Source organism: Carcharodon carcharias, chromosome 7 (assembly GCF_017639515.1).
Source record: "Carcharodon carcharias isolate sCarCar2 chromosome 7, sCarCar2.pri, whole genome shotgun sequence".
Taxonomy (NCBI): Eukaryota; Metazoa; Chordata; class Chondrichthyes; order Lamniformes; family Lamnidae; genus Carcharodon; species Carcharodon carcharias.
Genome location: NC_054473.1, coordinates 80202486 through 80221884, shown reverse-complemented (window position 1 = coordinate 80221884; position 19399 = coordinate 80202486). Strand labels below are relative to the sequence as shown.

The 19399-nt window shown below is 43.0% G+C and overlaps 1 protein-coding gene across 1 annotated transcript in view; it reads left to right on the top strand.

The window, feature by feature from the left end:
- dock3 (dedicator of cytokinesis 3) overlaps nucleotides 1-19399 on the top strand; it is a 1401685-nt gene that overhangs the window by 1180414 nt on the left and 201872 nt on the right. Inside the window, 3 exon segments of the mRNA XM_041191502.1 lie at nucleotides 3179-3264; nucleotides 18337-18363; nucleotides 18481-18576. Coding sequence (XP_041047436.1) covers nucleotides 3179-3264; nucleotides 18337-18363; nucleotides 18481-18576 — 209 coding nt within the window.

Genomic DNA, 19399 nt, shown 5'->3' with positions numbered 1-19399 from the left:
TTATACTTTAAAAGTTGTGCGTTATCTGAGAATTTTGAAAGTGTGCCCTGTTACAACAAAGACCAAGACATTAAGATATTTGAAGGAAAGCAGTGGTCCTAGCACTGAAACAGAAACAGAATTACCTGGAAAAACTCAGCAGATCTGGCAGCATCAGCGGAGAAGAAAAGAGTTGACATTTCGAGTCCTCATGACCCTTCAACAGAACTGAGTGAATATTAGGAGAGGGGTGAAATATAAGCTGGTTTAAGGTGGCGGGGGGGGGCGTGGGAGAAGTGGGGTGGGTGGGTAGGGGGGTGGTGTGGTTGTAGGGACAAGCAAGCAGTGATAGGAGCAGATAATCAAAAGATGTCACAGACAAAGGAACAAAGAGGTGTTGAAGGTGATGATATTATCTAAACGAATGTGCTAATTAAGCATGGATGGCAGGACACACAAGGTACAACTCTAGTGGGAGTGGGGTGGAAAGACTAGCAGGGCATAAAAGATTTAAAAATAATGGAAATAGGTGGGAAAAGAAAAATCTATATAAATTATTGGAAAAAACAAAAGGAAGGGGGAAGAAACGGAAAGGGGGTGGGCATGGAAGAGGGAGTTTAAGATCTAAAGTTGTTGAATTCAATATTCAGTCCGGAAGGCTGTAAAGTGCCTAGTCGGAAGATGAGGTGCTGTTCCTCCAGTTTGCATTGGGCTTCACTGGAACAATGCAGCAAGCCAAGGACAGACATGTGGGCAAGAGAGCAGGGTGAAGTGTTAAAATGGCAAGCGACAGGGAGGTTTGGGTCTTTCTTGCGGACAGACCGCAGGTGTTCTGCACAGTGGTCGCTCAGTTTACATTTGGTCTCTCCAATGTAGAGGAGACTGCATTGGGAGCAATGAATGCAGTAGACTAAGTTGGGGGAAATGCAAGTGAAATGCTGCTTCACTTGAAAGGAGTGTTTGGGCCCTTGGACAGTGAGGAAAGAGGAAGTGAAGCGGCAGGTGTTGCATCTTTTGTGTGGGCATGGGGAGGCGCCATAGGTAGAGGTTGAGGAGTAGGGGGTGATGGAGGACTGGACCAGGGTGTCCCGGAGGGAATGATCCCTACGGAATGCCGCCGGGGGGATGAAGGGAAGATGTGTTTGGTGGTGGCAGAAATGGCGGAGGATGATCCTTTGAGTGCGGAGGCTGGTGGGGTGATAAGTGAGGACAAGGGGGACCCTATCATGTTTCTGGGAGGGAGGAGAAGACGTGAGGGCGGATGCACGGGAGATGGGCCGGACATGGTTGAGGGCCCTGTCAACCACCGTGGGTGGAAAACCTCGGTTAAGGAAGAAGGACGACATGTCAGAGGAACTGTTTTTGAAGGTAGCATCATCAGAACAGATGCGACGGAGGCGAAGGAACTGAGTGAATGGGATGGAGTCCTTACAGGAAGCAGGGTGTGAGGAGCTGTAGTCGGTAGGCTTGTAATGGATATTGGTGGACAGTCTATCACCAGAAATTGAGACAGAGAGGTCAAGGAAGGGAAGGGAAGTGTCAGAGATGGACCATGTGAAAATGATGGAGAGGTGGAGATTGGAAGCAAAATTAATAAAATTTTTCCAAGTTCCGACGAGAGCATGAAGCAGCACCGAAGTAATCATCGATGTACCGGAGAAAGATTTGTGGGAGGGGGCCGGAGTAGGACTGGAACAAGGAATGTTCCACATACCCCATAAAGAGACAGGCATAGCTGGGGCTCATGCGGGTACCCATAGCCACACCTTTTATTTGGAGGAAGTGAGAGGAGTTAAAGGAGAAATTGTTCAGTGTGAGAACAAGTTCAGCCAGACGGAGGAGAGTAGTGGTGGATGGGGATTGTTCGAGCCTCTGTTCGAGGAAGAAGCTAAGGGCTTTTGTTTTGGATTCCCAGCATCCGCAGTTTTTTGTTTTTGTCCTAGCACTGAACCCTGGGGAACCCCACTGTATACCTTCCTCCAATCTAAAAGACAACCTTTCACCACTACCCTCTGTTTGCTGTCACTTAGCCAATTTTGTATCCATGCACCCACTGTTCCTTTTATTCCATGGGCTTCAACTTTGCTGGCAAGCTTATTATGTCGCACTTTATCAATTGTATTTTTGAAGTCTGTATACACCACATCAACCACATTACGCTCAACAACACTCTCTGTTACCTCATCAAAAAATTCAGTCAAGTTAGTTAAATACAATTTGCTTTCAACAAATCCACGCTATCTTTCCTTAATTAATCCACACTTTCCCAAATGACTATGAATTTTGTCTTGGATTATCATCTCTAAAAGCTTTCCCACCACTGGGGTTAAACTGACTGGCCTGAAGCTGCTGCATTTATATTTACACCCTTTTCTGCTCCATCTAACTCTCTCTATTTCGTCATTGTCATCTGGCTTTGGTTCCCTACATTTCCCCTTCATGGAAATGTACTTTGACCAATGTTCCTTCTATGCTATGAGGGTGCGGCATGCAACAATTGGGAATGTGCCATGCAGTTCAACAAAAATAGAAGCACCCAGCAAACTGAAGTTAAAGGGAACATTGACTTCAACTGTACCCAAACCATCTCCTCTTTAAAGGCAACCTATTGTTCAATTACAGTTTTGCCTGCCAATCTTTAGTTACAATTTACTCAGGACAGATCTGTTCTCAACCCTCTTAAATTGGCCCTCTTCCAGTTAATCCTTTGGCTGACATCTTTTGGTTGAGACATTAAACCAAAGCATTGTCTTTCCTGGATGTAAAAGATCCCAAAGTACTATTTTGAAGAGGAGCAGGAGGAGTCCTCCCCAGTGTCTTGGCCAATATTTATCCCTCAGCAAACATCATGAAACAGATTACCTGGTCATTATTATATTGGTGCTTGTGGAATCTTGCTGTGGCCAAATCAGCTGCTGCATTTCCCATGTTACTACAGTGACTACACTTCAAAGCACTTCTCTTGCTCTCTCTCTCTTTCTCTCATTCTTTCCTTCTTTCTATCTTGCCCCCACTTTAAACATCAGTGATTAAAAACTCTTCCTGGTTCACATGCAGCTAGCAGTTAAGGACATTGGCAGCTCGAGAGATAGGATTCCTGCAAGTCAGGGTCATGAGTCATAGAATGCCAAGGTATCAGGGAGAAGTAATATCTGAAAATATTGTCCAGTTTTTACCTCCTGCCTAACCTCTGTTACAGGTGGAAGCGGAGCTCATCGACAAACTGGATAGTCTGGTGTCAGATGGAAAAGGAGATGAAAATTACCGTGAGCTCTTCAGCCTCCTGTAAGCATAACTGAGAGAGGTTCAGTAACATTAAAGTGAAATGTTCTGAAGCATTTTATTGTAAACGAAACACAGTATTCAGAGTCAATCCAGTCAATGGCTCTGTGATTGTGATTGACAGGGGAACAGAAATGGATGCCTTGCAAAATTTGTGAATTCATTAAAAAACAAACCTGTTATTTACCGTGATAGGTTATAGCATTTCCTAGCATAGTCCTCTGATTAATTATAGGTCAGTCAGCCTAATCTTGGTGATAGTTAAATTATTGGGAAAAAAAATTGTGAGAGGCTGTATAAATTGTCATTTAAAACGGCATGGATTAATCAAGGACAGTCATGATGGATTTTTTAAGGATAAGTTATGTCTGACTAACTTGATTGAATTTTTTGAGGAGGTAACAAGGAGAGAAGCACATTTGATGTAGTCTACATTAGTTTTAGCACAGCTTTTGACAAGGTCCCACATGGCAAACTTGTCAGAAAAGTAAAGCCCATGGGCTCCAAGGGAAAGTTGAAGCTGAATCCAAAATTAGCTCAGTGGCAGGAAACAAAGGATAATGCTCTATGAGTGTTTTTGTGACTCAGGCTGTTTCCAGTAGTGCAGTACTGCGTCCCTTGCTTTTCATGGTACACATCAGTGATTTAGACTTCAACATAAGAGACATGATTAAGAATTTTGCAGAAGATACAAAAATTGGTGGAGTGGTTGATGGTGGGAAAGAAAGCTCTAGTTGCAGGAAGATATCAATGGACCGGTCAAGTGGACAGAAAAGTGGCAAATGGAATTCAATCTGATCAGCAAAGTAATGCAGTTGGGGAAGGCAAACAAGACAAGGGGCAGAATTTTATGAGTTGGCGAACGGGGGCGGGGCCCGCTTTCCGATGTGTAAAATGATGCACGGTGATGTCGGGAGGAACTCCTGACGTCACCGCGCCCCATTTAAATTTTCAGGAAGGCAGGGGTGCGGCAAAATCAGCTGCACGCCCGCTGACCTGTCAATGTCTAATTGAGGCCATTGACAGATAAATTAAAGTAATTAATGGACCTGCCCGTCCAACCTAAAGGTGTGGTGTGGATGTTCATTTATCTTGAACCCAGACTAATCTTGTGCTTGAAAAAACATCCAATATTATTGTGTATGATATAAAACTATTGAAAAATGCTTTGTAAATTAATTACAAAAGAGCAGAAATTGAGCTCATAATGCCACTGAAAGTTTTCAAAAGGGAACAATCAAATTTGGACAGTGTTTATATCCAAAAGGTATCAACAAAAAAATTAACATGAATTTTCTTTCCAATAGGTTTGTGAGCTTTGGGGTCATAAAAACTAATAATTAACTTTATCATTATGGGAAGCATAATGATATGAGATAATGGGGCCAGGAGAGTGTGGTGCTTACCCTAAAACAGAAACTATTGGATGAAGTTTCATGTAGGGTTTTAAAAATTTTAATAAAGTTTTTTTGGAAATTATGAACATATCCTAACTCATGTGACGATGTCACATGAGGAGACATGTAAGGGAATTTTTTTTTCTATTTTAAAAATTTTTGAACATAGAGGTGATCTCCCTAAGGCAGCACTTAGCGTCAGGGAGATGAGTACACTGTTCGTGTGCATGCGCAAAAGTGCACACTCTCAATTTTAGGCATTCCCGCCGCCCACACAGGGAGCACACAGCACTTCCCTGTGGACATCATGCTGGGTGGGCCTTAATTGGCCCGCCCACATAAAATGGCACTGCACCCGCCCATCAACTTTCCCCCAACGGTGGGAAAATTCAGCCCAAGGGAATGCACAATAAATGATTGGATATTGAGTAGAGTAGAGGAGCTTAAGGATCTTGGAGTGCATCTTTATGGATCACTGAAGGTAGCAGGTTATGATAAAGTGGTTAAAAAGGCACACCAGATACTTGCCTTTATCAGCTGAGGCATAGAATATGGAGCAAGGAGGCTCAATTAGAACTGTATAAAATGCTAGTTAGGCCACAGCTAGAGTACTTTGTAAAGTTCTGGTCACCGCATTACAACAGAATATGATTGCACTAGAAAGGATACTGAGGAAATTTACTTGGATGTGCTTGGAATAGTGAGTTTTAGCTATGAGAAAAGATTGGAGAGGCTGGGGTTATTTTCTTTGGAACAGAGGAGGCTAAGGGAAGATTTAATTGAAGTGTTTAAGATTATGAAGGTCATAAATAGAGTGGATAGAGCAAATAACCTTTTTAAGTACCAAATGTCTTTTCAAACTTGCACATTCGTTAGCTGCTACAAATTATTTACCTCTCTGCTAACAGATATTTCCTTTAACAGAGAGGTCAATAATCATGGGTCATAGATTTAAAGTAATTGGTAGAATCATAGAAAGTTTACGTGCCATAAGAAAGAAGCCACTTGGCCCGTTGTATCTGCACAGCCATAAAACGAGCCACCCAGCCTGATCCCACCTTCCAGTCTTTGGTCCATAGCCCTGCAGGTATTGGACTCGAGGTCCATATCCAGACACCTTTTAAATGAGTTGAGGGTTTCTGCCTCTACTCATCTTTCAGGCAGTGTGTTCAAGATCCCGCCAACCCTCTGGGTGAAAATATTTTTCCTCATCTTCTCTCTAATCTTTCTACCAATCACTTTAAATCTATGCCCCCTAGTCACTGATCTCTCTGCTAAGGTGAATAGGCCCTTCCCATCCACCCTATCGAGGCCACTCACAATTCTGTACATCTCAATCAAATCTCCCCTTAGCCTCCAGAATGATTAGAAGGGAATTGAAGAGAAATGCTTTCATCCAGACGATGGTGGGGCTCTGGAACTCACTGCCTGGAGTAGGAGAAGCAGAAACCCTATCACATTTTAAAAAAATATTTGGATATGCACTTGAGGTGCTATAACCTCATGGCCACAGACCAAAAGCTGGAAATGGTATTAGGCTGAATAGTTCTTTTACGTCTGGCACTGACACGTTGGCAACCTCCTGTGACATCAATTTTCTATGTTTCCAAACAATTATAGTGAAATGATACGGCATCCACTTGCATGGATTTCCCATCAGTTAAAGTGAATGGAAACAGCACCCCTTAGACTTCCAGTTAGTTATAGTGAAAGGGTATGTATCCCCTAGCATAGACCTTCAATTACTTACAGTAAAAGCCTACTGCATCCCGCAGTGTAGACCCCCGGTCAATTATGGTGAAAGGGTCTTGCATCCCCTAGCTTTGACCTCCAATTACTTACAGTGAAAGATTACTGCATCCCCGAGCTTAGATCTCTTGTCCATTATCAAGGAAGCAGAAAGCATGGGAAGACATCAGATACCACATAGGTGAATGGAAGTGTTTCAGGAGACTCAGAAGAAGAAATGCCTGACATTGATTAACTGTGTTAATGGAAGCATGGCAGAGAAGAAGGAAACTAGAGAGTAAATCAGAGAGTACAAAGGAAGCAAATGAGGCATCAAAGAGTATGGTGGGGACTGTTATTTGTGCATGAAAACTTCATTGGGCACTGAGAGCCTGCTTTGGAAAAATGAGGAAGAGCGCACATTGAAGGTGACTAAGGAGGAGAAAAATAATGGCCTGAATTTTTCCTGTGTCAAGTGAGCTTGGTGGGAGTGGGCGGAGGTGGTCAAGGAGCCAACTGCCGTCTGCGATTGGCTCCACACCACCATTTCAGGCAGGAGGGCAAATTAAGGCCCACCCAGCATAATATGTGAGTGCTAGTGCTGAGCGCTACCTGTGTGGGTGGGGGGGAGGAGGGAGAGTCAGAGCCAGCGCTCTTTCGCGCATGCGTGCGAAAGAGCGCTTCATTCTCCCTGAGGCAGCTCCGTGCCTCAGAGAGATTGAAGCGCTTTTGAAAACAATTCATTAAATCCATAAAAAATTAATGAAACATGTCCCCTCATGTGACTGTCACATGAGATGGGACATGCTTTTACTTTGCAGAAAAACTTTTTATTTAATTCATAAGAGCTTCAGGAAACCTCATCCTGCTCATATGCCCTCTGGTCGTAGACTCTCCCACAAGGGGAAACAACCTCTTAGCAAAAATCCTGACAAGCCCCCTAAGAATCTTACATGTTTTAATAAGGCCACCTCTCATTCTTCAAAACTCCAATGAGTTCAGGCCCAACCTTTTTTTCACTCATTCACAGGATGTGGGCTTCACTGGCTGGGCCAGCATTTATTTCCCATCCCTAGTTGCCCTTGAGAAGGTGGTGATGAGCTGCCTTCTTGAACCGTTGCAGTCCATGTGGTTTAGGTACACCCACAGTGCCATTAGGAAGGGAGTTCCAGGATTTTGACCCAGTGACAGTGAAGGAATAGTGATATATTTCCAAGTCAGGATGGCGATTGTTTTGGAGGGGAACTTGAAGGTGGCAGTGTTCCCATCTATATACTACCCTTGTCCTTCTAGATTGTAGTGGTCGTGGGTTTAGAAGGTGCTGTCAAAGGAGCCTTGGTGAATTCCTGCGATGCATCTTTTAGATGATACACACTACTGCTACTGTGCGTCGGTGGTGGAGGGAGTGAATCTTTGTGGATGTGATGCCAATCAAGCGGACTGCTTTGTCCTGGATGGTGTCAAGCTTCTCAAGCTACTCATCCTCTCCTCATAAGAAAATCCCTCCATACCCAAGATCAACCTAGTGAACCTTCTCTGGACTGCCTCCAATGCCAGCATATCTTTCCTTAGATAAGGGTATTCTAGGTGTGGTCTAATTAGTGCCTTGTATAGTTTTAGCAAGACTTCTCTATTTTTATACTCCATTCCCTTTGAATTAAAGGCCAATATTCCATTTGACATCCCTATTACCTGCTGAAATTGTATGCTAGCTTTTTGTGATTTATTTTGTTTTTTTGTCTCCCTCCCTTTTTGAATAAGGGTGTTACATTGGCAGTTTTCCAGTCACCTGGGACTTTCTCAGAATCTAAGGATTCTTGGATATTGCTACCAGTGCATCCACTAGTTCCTTTAATATCCTAGGATGCAACCCATCAGATCCTGGGGACTTATCAGTCTTTAGCCCCATTAGTTTCTCCAGTACTTTTCCTATGGTGATAGTTATTGTATTTATTTCCGTCCCCCACTCCCACTTTTGCCCCTTGATTATTTAGCATTTTTGGAATGCTAACAGTGTCATCTACCATGAAAGGTGATGCAAAGTATTTATTCAGCTCCTCTGCCATTTCTTGGTTTCCCATTATTATTTCCCCAGCCTCGTTCTCTCAGGGGCATGTTCACTTTGGCCTCTCTCTTCCTTTTTATATATTTAAAGAAGCTCTTACTATCTGTTTTTATATTATTTGCTAGTTTACCCTCAAAGTTTATTTTCTCCCTCTTTATTTTTTTTGGTTATCTTCTATTGGTTTTTAAAACTTTCCCAATCCTCTGGCTTACCACTAATCTTTGCCACATTGTTTGTTTTTTCTTTCAATTTGGCACTAGCCTTAACTTTCTCGATTAACCATGGTTGGTTTATCCCCTTCCTAGAATCCCTCTTCCTCACTGGAACTATCTTTGTTGTGAGTCATTAACTTTTTTCTTAAATGTCTGCCATTATTCATCAACTGTCTTTTCTGCTAAACTCCTTTCCCAGTACACTCCAGCCAACTCTGCCCTCATTACTTTGTAATCACCCTTATTTAAGGTGTTTCCGACCCAAGCTTCTCACTCTCAAACCGAATGCTAAATTCTACCAGGTTATGGCCACTGTTTCCTAGGGGATTTTCTACTCCAAAATCATTTATTAAACCTGCCTCATTAAACATTACCAGATACAACATAGCCTGATTCCTGGTTGGATCCACAACATATTGTTCTAGGAATCTGTCCCGAATACACTGTATGACTTCTTGCTCGTGGTTACCTCTGCCAATTTGATTTTCCCAATCTACATGAAGATTAAAGTCACCCATGATTAATGTACTGCCTTTTACTGTTAATGGGCCTATAGAATACTCCCACAGTGTCTTCTTCCCCTTGTTATTTATTACCTCCACCCATGTGGCTTCTATGTCTTCCGATCCAAGATCATTTCTTGCTATCACACTTATTCCATCTCGTACTAACATAGCTATCCCACCACCCCTTCCTTCCTGTCTGTCCTGTTGAAAAGTCACATACCCCTGAATATTTAGTTTCCAGCTTTGATCTCCTTGTAACCACGTCTCCATAATGGCTATAAGATCATACCCATTAATTCATTTATTTTCTTCTGAATACTACATGATTTAAGTAAAGAGCCATTAATTTTGCCTTTTTACCATTTTTCCCCCTTTGACCCTATTTGCTGCAGTTTTTTATGTTTGTACACTCTGTCCCTTCCTGTCCCACTCTGGGTAGCATTACCTAAATAGCTCTCCTGCAATGCTGACATATTGTTTTGCTTTGTAAGCCTATGTATCCTCCCTCCAGAACCCTTCCCTCTCTATTTAATTTAAAGCCCCCGCTACAGCCCTAGTTATTCGATTTGCCAGGACACTGGTCCCAGTATGGTTCAAGTGAAGCCTGTCCCACCGGAACAGCTCCTTTCTACCCCAGTGCTGTTGCCAGTGCCCCATGAACTGAAACCCATTCCTCCCACACCAATCTTTGAGCTACACGTTTAACTCCTTGACTTTATTTACCCTATACCAGTTTGTCCGTGGCTCAGGTAGTAATCCTGAGATTATTACCTTGGAGGTTCTGCTTTTTCAGTTTGCTTCTAACTATCCAAATTCTTACAGGAGAACTTTTTTTCTAGTCCTATCAATGTCGTTGGTACCAAAGTGGACAACAACAACTAGATCCCTCCCCTCCCACTCCAAGTTCCTCTCCAGCCCTGAGGAGATGTCCTTAACCCTGGCACTGGGCAGGCAACACAGCCTTCAGGACTCACACTCACGACTGCAGAGAACAGTATCAATCCCCCTAATTGTACTGTCCCTCACCACTATTATATTCCTATTTCCTCCCCGCACTTGAATGGCTCCCTGTACCACGGTGCTGTGGTCAGTTCACTCATCCACCCTGCAGTACCCGCTCTCGTCCACACAGCTTGCAAGAACCTCGTATCTATTGGACAGTTGCAGGGGCCGAGGCTCCTCAAACACTATCCCCTGGATACCTGCAGTCACACCCTCCTATCCCTGTTCGCAAACCAAATTTGAATTACCTAATCTGAGGGGTGTGACCACCTCCTGGAGCAAAGTTTCCAGGTAACTTTCCCCCTCCCTGATGTGACGCAATGTCTGTAGCTTGGAGTCCAACTCCTCAACTTGGATCCGAAACACTGCAGATGTGTTCACTCTGGATCACCTTGGTGTCCAGCAGCACCCACATGCTGCAGCAGCAGCACATAACTCATCCTGCCATCACTATTGTACTTTATTTAATTTATTAACTAATTACTCTAGTATCCCTGTTCTTTACACCTGAAGAATCCCCTGGTCTTTACACTTTATTGTAATTAATTTTTTACACCAGTATCAATCTTATACTTAACAAGCTAACTTTAAGAAAAAGAGAGAAAAAAAGATTAGAGACCTAAACACAAACTAAAGACCTTACTTCTACTTTTACTTTAAAAACTAGAAATACTCACTAATCCTTCTCACCAATCAGCTGCTTTCCTTGCACTCATGTCACATTGTGGTTCATGATGTCACTCCGCTGCTGGTCTCACTGAAGGTAAGCCTCTCGATTGGTGCCTTTTATCCTTTCCCACTCACCTCCCAAATAGAATAAACCTTAATCACTTACTAGATACTCATCAATTAACCAGCTTCTTCTTCTGTAGCAGAGCAAAAATCAATTCCTGGAGGCTGAAAAAGTTTAGACAAAAGCAACCAAACAGCTCTTTCCCTTCCTCCACTAAACTCACTGAAGCGCCTGTGCTGATGCACTTGTTTACTTTGACCTGTTCCATATGGATTAACATGCATGGTTATCCAGATTAAAATCGATTACCTGTATCTGAACTCCCCTAGTTAATTAATCCAGGTCTAACAGCAGGAAAGTATATGCATATGGGTGTTGGACAATATTTGGTTTGGCTTTGTTTAATGCCCATGAAGGAATAATTTGCCAGCACTGTCTAGTCTTGAATGAAGAGTGGGTTCTTGGTGAGATACTGAAGGGTGCAGGACAAAGGGTAAAAGTTATTTTTAGGGATGATCTCAGGCAGGTTGAACTCTGTTGTTTTCATATTCACTTGTGTACTTACAAAGTTATATGCTAACAATTGCAATTTAATTACTGATTCCAGATCCAGCCTATAATGATAATCACAAGGAGAACATTTTTTCTTTCCGCACTCCATTCATGAAGGTGCTGACTATGTCATGTAATATGACTCTATGAGCATCTGTCAACATTCAGTATATTTCTCGGGTATCCAGTGCTTAATTGTTAATCTTAGCATTAAGTAATAATCATGAGGGGGAAGCATTGCAGCCAAACCTACTCTGTCCTCGGCCAACATCGACATATACATTTCCAGAAGAGATGATTGGGCATTGATCACGAGCAGAAGCCTTACCCTGAGGCCTTCAGGCTGACTGCAACATTTACACGTTGCTCTAAATGAGATCAGCTCACTCAACATGGACTGTGGGTCTTCCTGGATTTCTTGGTTTGCATAACTCAGTTCCTCACCTTGTAGTGCTTTTTTACTGACTGAGTCTTAACAGGAGCTGGTGTGGATTTTTTTTGTTATTTGATCGTCTTAAATAGGACACCTCCGTTCAAATTGAATTGTACCAAATGAAGACATCCAAATTTCAGAAGGTATAATTTTTGTTCAATTGTTAGCATTCTTGCCTCTAGATCCAAAGGTTTTGGGTTCAAACGCTATGCCAGGACCTGAGTCCATAACCTAGTCCACGCTTACCATAAGAGCGTATTACAAACATAGGCCTGAATTTTCAGCTCGGTGGCGGGTGTGATCAGAGGGCCTGGGAGCAGTTGGAAAATAGACCGTCAACCAGGATTGGCCTCTGATCTTGATTTCACGCTGGCTGGCCATTTAACAGCCAGCCAGCATGAAGCACACGCTGATACAATCGGCGCTGCCTGGGTTGGGGGTGGGAGGAGGGCGTGCGCTGCAGTCAGTGCGGGCGAGGAGAATGAAAGGTCCACACTGGAGTGCTGCTTTGGGCTGCAGTAGGGTGCTTAAGTTGGAATTTGGTGACTGAGGGAGATTGGTGAGGAGGGAACAAGATGATCCTTTGAGAACCGTGAGTACGGTCGGGTAAGAATTTACCACTTTTATCGCTTATAGTTTTTAAGGTCTTATTTTGTGGTTCATCGTTTGTAAGGGCTATATTCTGTAACAACGAGGAGCAGGGAAGAAGGACCCTAGAGTAGTTGATATTATTTGATATTAAGTATCTTCCAAGAAGTTTAATTTAATTTAAAGGAGTAAGTCATGGCAGGAGAGCTCAAAGTTGTGGTGTGCTCCTCCTGCTCTATATGGGAAGCCGGGAACATTTCCAGTTCCTGGGGCCAGCATGTGTGCAGGAAAGATCTCCAGCTGCAGCACCTGGAAGCCTGGGTTTCGGAGCTGGAGTGGTGGCTGGGGACACTGTGGAGCATCCTCAAGGTGGAGAGTATCATTGATAGCACATATAGAGAGATGGTCACACCGCAGGCTAAGACTCCACAGGCAGGAAGAGAATGGGTGACCACCAGGCAGAGCAAGAGGACTAGGCAGACAGTGCAGGAATCTCCTGTGGCTATTCCGCTGCAAAACAGACATACCACTTTGGATACTGTTGGGGGGATTGGCCTCTCAGGGGAAAGTAGCAACAGCCAAATTTGTTGCACCACGGTTGGCTCTGCTGCACAGGAGAGGAGTAAAAAGGGTGGGAATGCAATATTTATAGGGGATTCAATTGTAAGGGGAATAGATAGGCATTTCTGTGGCCGCAAATGAGACTCCAGGGTGGTATGTTGCCTCCCTGGAGCTAGGGTCAAGGATGTCTCAGAGCAGTTACAGGACATTCAGAAGGGGGAGGGTGAACAGCCAGTGGTCATGGTACACACTGGTACAAACGACATAGGTAAAAAAAGGGATGAGGTCCCAAAAGCAGAATGTAGGGAATTAGGAAGTAAGCTGAAAAGTAAGACCTCAAAGGTAGTGATCGCAGGATTACTACCAGTGCCACATGCTAGTCAGAGTAGAAATAGCAGGATATATCGGATGAATATGTGGCTGAAGAGATGGTGTGAGGGGGAGGGTTTCAGATTCCTGGGACATTGGGACCGGTTCTGGGGGAGGTGGGACCAGTACAAACTGGACGGATTATACCTGGGCAGGACTGGGACTGATGTCCAAGGGGGAATATTTTCTAGAGTGGTTGGGAAGGATTTAATCTAAAATGGCAGGGGTATGGGAACCTATGCAAGAGGTCAGAGGAGGGAAAATCAAGGACAAGAACAAAAGACAGAAAGGGGAATAAGAAAAGTGATAGGCAGAGAAATCAAGGGCAAGATTTAAATTGATCCTCAGTGAAAAATAGTAGGAATGGGACAAATAATGTTGAAAAGTCAAGCCTTAAAGTTTTGTGCCTTAATGCAAGGAGCATTTGCAATAAAGTGGATGAATCAACTGCGCAAATAGATGTAAACAGGTATGATATAGTCGGGATTACGGGGACTTGGCTGCAGGGTAACCAGGGATGGGAACTGAACATCCAGGGGTATTCAGTATTTAGGAAGGACAGACAAAAAGGAAAAGGTGGTGGAGTTGTATTGCTGGTTAAAGAGGAAATTAAAGCAATAGTGAGGAAAGATATTAGCTCCGACAATGTGGAATCTGTATAGGAAGAGCTGAGAAACACTAAGGGGCAAAAAACATTACTAAGGGTTGTATGTAGACCCCCTGACCTGTAGTGGTGATGTTGGGAATGGCATTAAACATAAAATTAGAGACGCATGCAATAAAGGAACATTTGTAATTATGGGTGACTTTAATCTACATATAGATTGGACAAATCAAATTAGTAACAATACCATAGACGAGGAATTCCTGGAGTGTATATGGGATGGTTTTCTAGACCAATACATTGAGGAACCAGCAAGAGAACAGGTCATCTTAGACTGGGTATTGTGCAATGAGAAAAGAATAATTGGCAATCTAGTCGTGTGAGGCCCCCTTGGGGATGAGCGACCATAATATGATAGAATTCTTCATCAGGATGGAGAGTGACATTGTTGATTCTGAGACTGGGGTCCTGAATCTTAATAAAGGAAACCACGATGGTATGAGGCACGAGTTGGCTATGATGGATTGGGAAACCTTACTTAAAGAGATGATGGTAGTTAGGCAATGGCAAACACTCAAAGAGTGCATGGGTGAACTGCAACAATTGTTTATTCTTGTCTGGCGCAAAAGTAAAACAGGAAAGATGGCCAAACCATAGCTTGCAAGGGAAACTAGAGATAGTATTAGATCCAAGGAAGAGGCATACAAATTGCCCAGAAAGAACAACAGACCTGAGGATTGGGAGCAGATAAGAATTCAGCAAAGGAGGACCAAGGGATTGATTAAGAAGAGGAAAATAGAGTGCAAGAGTAAGCTTGCAGGGAACAGAAAAACTGACTGTAAAAGTTTCTATAGGTATGTGAAGAGAAAAGGATTGGTGAAGACAAATGTAGGTCCCTTACAGTCAGAAACAGGGGAATTTATAATGGGGAACAAAGAAATGGCTGACCAACTAAATACAAACTTTAGTTCTGTCTTCACAAAGGAGGACACAAATAACATACCAGAAATGTTGGGGAGCACAGGATTTAGTGAGAGGGAGGAACTGAAAGAAATCAGTATTAGTAGGGAAATGGTGCTGGGGAAATTGATGGGATTGAAGGCCGATAAATCCCCAGGGCCTGATAATCTACATCCCAGAGTACTTAAGGAAGTGGCCCTAGAAATAGTGGATGCATTGGTGGTCATCTTCCGAGATTCTATGGACTCTGGAACAGTTCCTACAGATTGGAGGGTAACTAATACAACCCCACTATTTAAAAAGGAAGATAGAGAGAAAACAGGGAATTATAGACCAGTCAGCCTGACATCGGTAGTGGGGAAAATTCTAAAGTCCATTGTAAAAGATTTCAAAACTGAGCACTTGGAAAACAGCAGCAGAATCGGACAGAGTCAGCATGGATTTACAAAAGGGAAATCATGCTTGACAAATCTACAGGAATTTTTTGAGGATGTAACTAGTGGATTCGATGAGGGGGAGCCAGTGGATGTGGTTTATTTGGACTTTCAGAAGGCTTTCCACAAAGTCCCACATAAGAGATTGGCATGTAAAATTAAAGCCAATGGGATTGGAGGTAGTATTTTGAGATGGATAGAAAACTGGTAGGCAGAAGGAAACAAAGAGTAGGTAAAGAGTAGAGTAATTTTCCGAATGGCAGGCAGTGACTAGTGGGGTACCGCAGGGATCGGTGCTTGGCACCCCAGCTATTCACAATATATATTAATGATTTAGATGAGGGAACTAAATGTGATATCTCCAAATTTGCAGATGACACAAAGCTGGGTGGGGGGGGTGAGCTGTGAGGAGGATGCAGAGATGCTTCAGTGTGATTTGGACAAGCTGAGTGAGTGGGCAAGTGCTTGGTAGATGCAGTATAGTGTGGATAAATGTGAGGTTATCCATTTTGGTAGCAAAAACAGGGAGGTAGATTATTATCTGAATGGTGACAAAATTGAGAGAGGGGAGTGTTCAACGAGACCTGGGTGTCCTCGTACACCAGTCGCTGAAGATAAGCATGCAGGAGTAGCAGGCGGTAAAGAAGGCAAATGGTATGTTGATCTTCATAGCCAGAGGATTCGAATACAGGAGCAGGGACATCTTGCTGCATTTATACAGGGCCTTGGTGAGACCACACCTGGAATATTATGTGCAGTTTTGGTCTCCTTATCTGAGGAAGGATGTTATTGCTATAGAGGGAGTGCAGCGAAGGTTTACCAGACTGATTCCTGGGATGGCGGGACTGACCTATGAGGAGAGATTGTGTTGGTTAGGATTACATTCGCTGGAGTTCAGAAGAATGAGGGGGGATCTCATTGAAACCTATAAAATTCTAACAGTACTAGACAGGGTAGATGCAGGAAAGATGTTCCCGATGGTGGGGGAGTCCAGAACCAGGGGTCACAGTCTGAGGATACAGGGTAGACCATTTTGGACTGAGATGAGGAGAAATTTCTTCACCCAGAGAGTGGTGAGCCTGTGCAATTCGTTACCACAGAAAGTAGTTGAGGCCAAGACATTGTATGTTTTCAAGAAGGAGTTAGATATAGCTCTTGGGGTGAAAGGGATCAAAGGATATGGGGAGAAAGCGGGAGCAAGCTATTGAGTTGGATGATCAGCCATGATCATAATGAATGGTGGAGCAGGCTGAAGGGCCGAATGGCCTACTCCTGCTCCTATTTCCTATGTTTCTATGAAAGCTCCCTGAGGGCAGAGAGCTGCCTCAGGGAGATGAAGAATTTAAAGACACAAAATAAAGATTTTAAAAACCGGGAAAATATGCCCACATCTCGGAAACAGTCACCTGAACAAATGCGAAGTAAAAATTCGGTCCAAACATTTTTATTTTTTAAAATTTAATGACAGAAACCCCATCCCGCCCTTGGATGATGGTTCCTGAAAAATGCAAAGGTTGCTTGGCCGATTCACCCGCATGCCAACCGTAAAGTTGGATGGGCATTGAAAAATCCTGGTTAATTGGGCCATTAATGGGCTTAATAGCCCTCTTAATTATTGACAGTTATGCTTCCAAGTTTCGTGTGCGCCTGCTGAGTGAAATATCGCGTGAGTGCACAATGACATTGGGACACTCGCCTGACGTCATCGTGTGCTATTTTACGCTTGAGTGTGTCGGGTGCGCCTGCACACCTAGTGAACAATCCTGCCCATAGGAATAAAAATAGGGCATTCAGCTCCTCGAACCTACTCTGGCAATAAATTAGATCATGGCTGATCTATACAATTTACCTGTTTTGATTTCATATAGTTTAATATCCTTACCAACCAAAGCTACCAATCTTGATTTTGAAATTTTCGATTGACCTTGCCGCTACCTCCTTTTGCGCAATAGAGTTCCAGATTTCCATGATCTTTCTGTGAAGAAATGCTTTCTGACTTAACAAAAGCCCTATTTTTAAGTAATTCCCCTTTGTTCTCGAATCTCCCACATAGTTCTCGTTTAATCAACTCAAACATTTGTGTTGTTTATATGCTGTCCGTTAAATAAGATATTAAATCAAACTGCAAACTCTGCCCAATATTTCTATAATATTCCATTCATGAAAATATTTAAGGATAGTGAGATTGAACTAGATGGGTTGTGGCGTGGTATACTGCAAAGATGTGTTAGGCCAAATGGGTTGTTTCTGTGCAGTAACATTCTATGAACATGTTGGTACAATTTTCCTCTAGAATGGGTTGGAACATGTTCTTGATTTAATAAGTTTGTGTTTATGCCAATGTATGGCTGATCTGAGCTTTCAAGAGAGGAGGATACATACTTGGAAAGATGTGTATAAAAGAGATGAAATTGGAAGGTTGTGATATTCAAATGCAGTTTTTTGTAATTAATCAACTCAGTTCTGAGTTGGGGTTGGTTCAGATCTGATACTGTTACACGCACTATCTGAGGGACATGCAAACCATCAGCTTTACTCTCCATCCTTTTAGGCCTTTTCACAATAAGGAACAGAGAAACAGTGTTTAACTATTTAAATTTTCACTAATGGCTGCATGATGACCTTCACTGGAATTGTGGTCTTTAAGTGGTATGAGACTTTTCTGGGAAGAGAAATATGGTCACCTTTGTGGAATCAGAATTGGGTGACCTTTCTAGTACTTTTGGTACAGTTACCTTTCTGGTAAATGTGGTAGATCTGATGTTTTGTTCAATGCAATATGATAATTTATGTTGAGGAAGTTGTCCTTTAAACATTGGAGGTATCTCTTGGCTCATTGCTGAATGAGTGTAAATCCATAGTTTAAACATGATGCACCATTGATGTGGTTAACCTCTTTGTCTTTGCTTAATTTTTGCTGCCTGGAAATAGCACCCAGCTCTTTGGGCCTTATCCTAGGTAAGACTAAAACACCTGATTTAAGTAATGTGTTACCGAAGTGACAGCAGGCTGTGCTTGTGGAGGTTTGCTAGTAGCAGTGGACACTCACTGATTTCTGTTTTCTTGTGTTTTCAGCTTATTAGAGAAGATTGAACAAGAGACATGGAGAGAGACTGGCGTTTCCTTCGTATTATCAGTAACTCGCTTAATGGAGCGACTGCTGGACTACAGGTATATGCTTTCGATTGTGGCACTGTAAGCGAGAAAATTAATGTTTGTGAAATCTTACCATAACAATGGTTAGTTTCTGGTTAACTCTTTATTTTCTAAAGTGATATGCTGCAGGCTTGTTTCCTGACAAGGGTATAAGGTTTCAACCTGTCTTCTTATGATTGGAAAATATAAAGGCTTCTTTTATAATTTATTTTCAGGATACAGACATCACTGGCAAGGCTAGCATGTATTGTCCATCCTTTGCTGCCTTTAAGAAGGCTGTGGTTACCATTTTTAGTGGTTTGATGCATCTAGGTGGAATTGTCCCAGAATTTCATTAAGTGTGGTAGCAGATGTGAAAAATGGTGTTTTACCTGCTGGCCGCAATGGTGGGTTTTTGCTCTGTATCTTCTGCTTCCCGCTTCATAACTACACCGCCACTGGAAACACGCCATCTCGCTGGCAGGCGGCCTCTGAATCACCTGCCACGCTGTTACCTCACCATTTTCTCACTCCAGGTGCCATATCTAAACTGTAGCCATGCACACTGTTCTCAATGCTTGCAGCCCAGGACCGCTGCAGTAAAAACATGGCCCTGAAAGCCAAGAAGTATTTAGCGACCAATCACTGGAATGCCTTTTGGAAGCCCACCATGATGTCCTCTACCCCCGCTCTAACCGCAGGAGGTCCAGCAATCTCACCACTCCGGCTTGGGAGACAGTGGCAGTGGTGGTCAGTGTCAGTGCGACACAGATGATGTTGGCCTTCCAGTGCAGAAAGAGGATGAATGATCTTATCCATGCTTCTAGGGTAAGGCAACCATCTTATCACTCTAAACTCA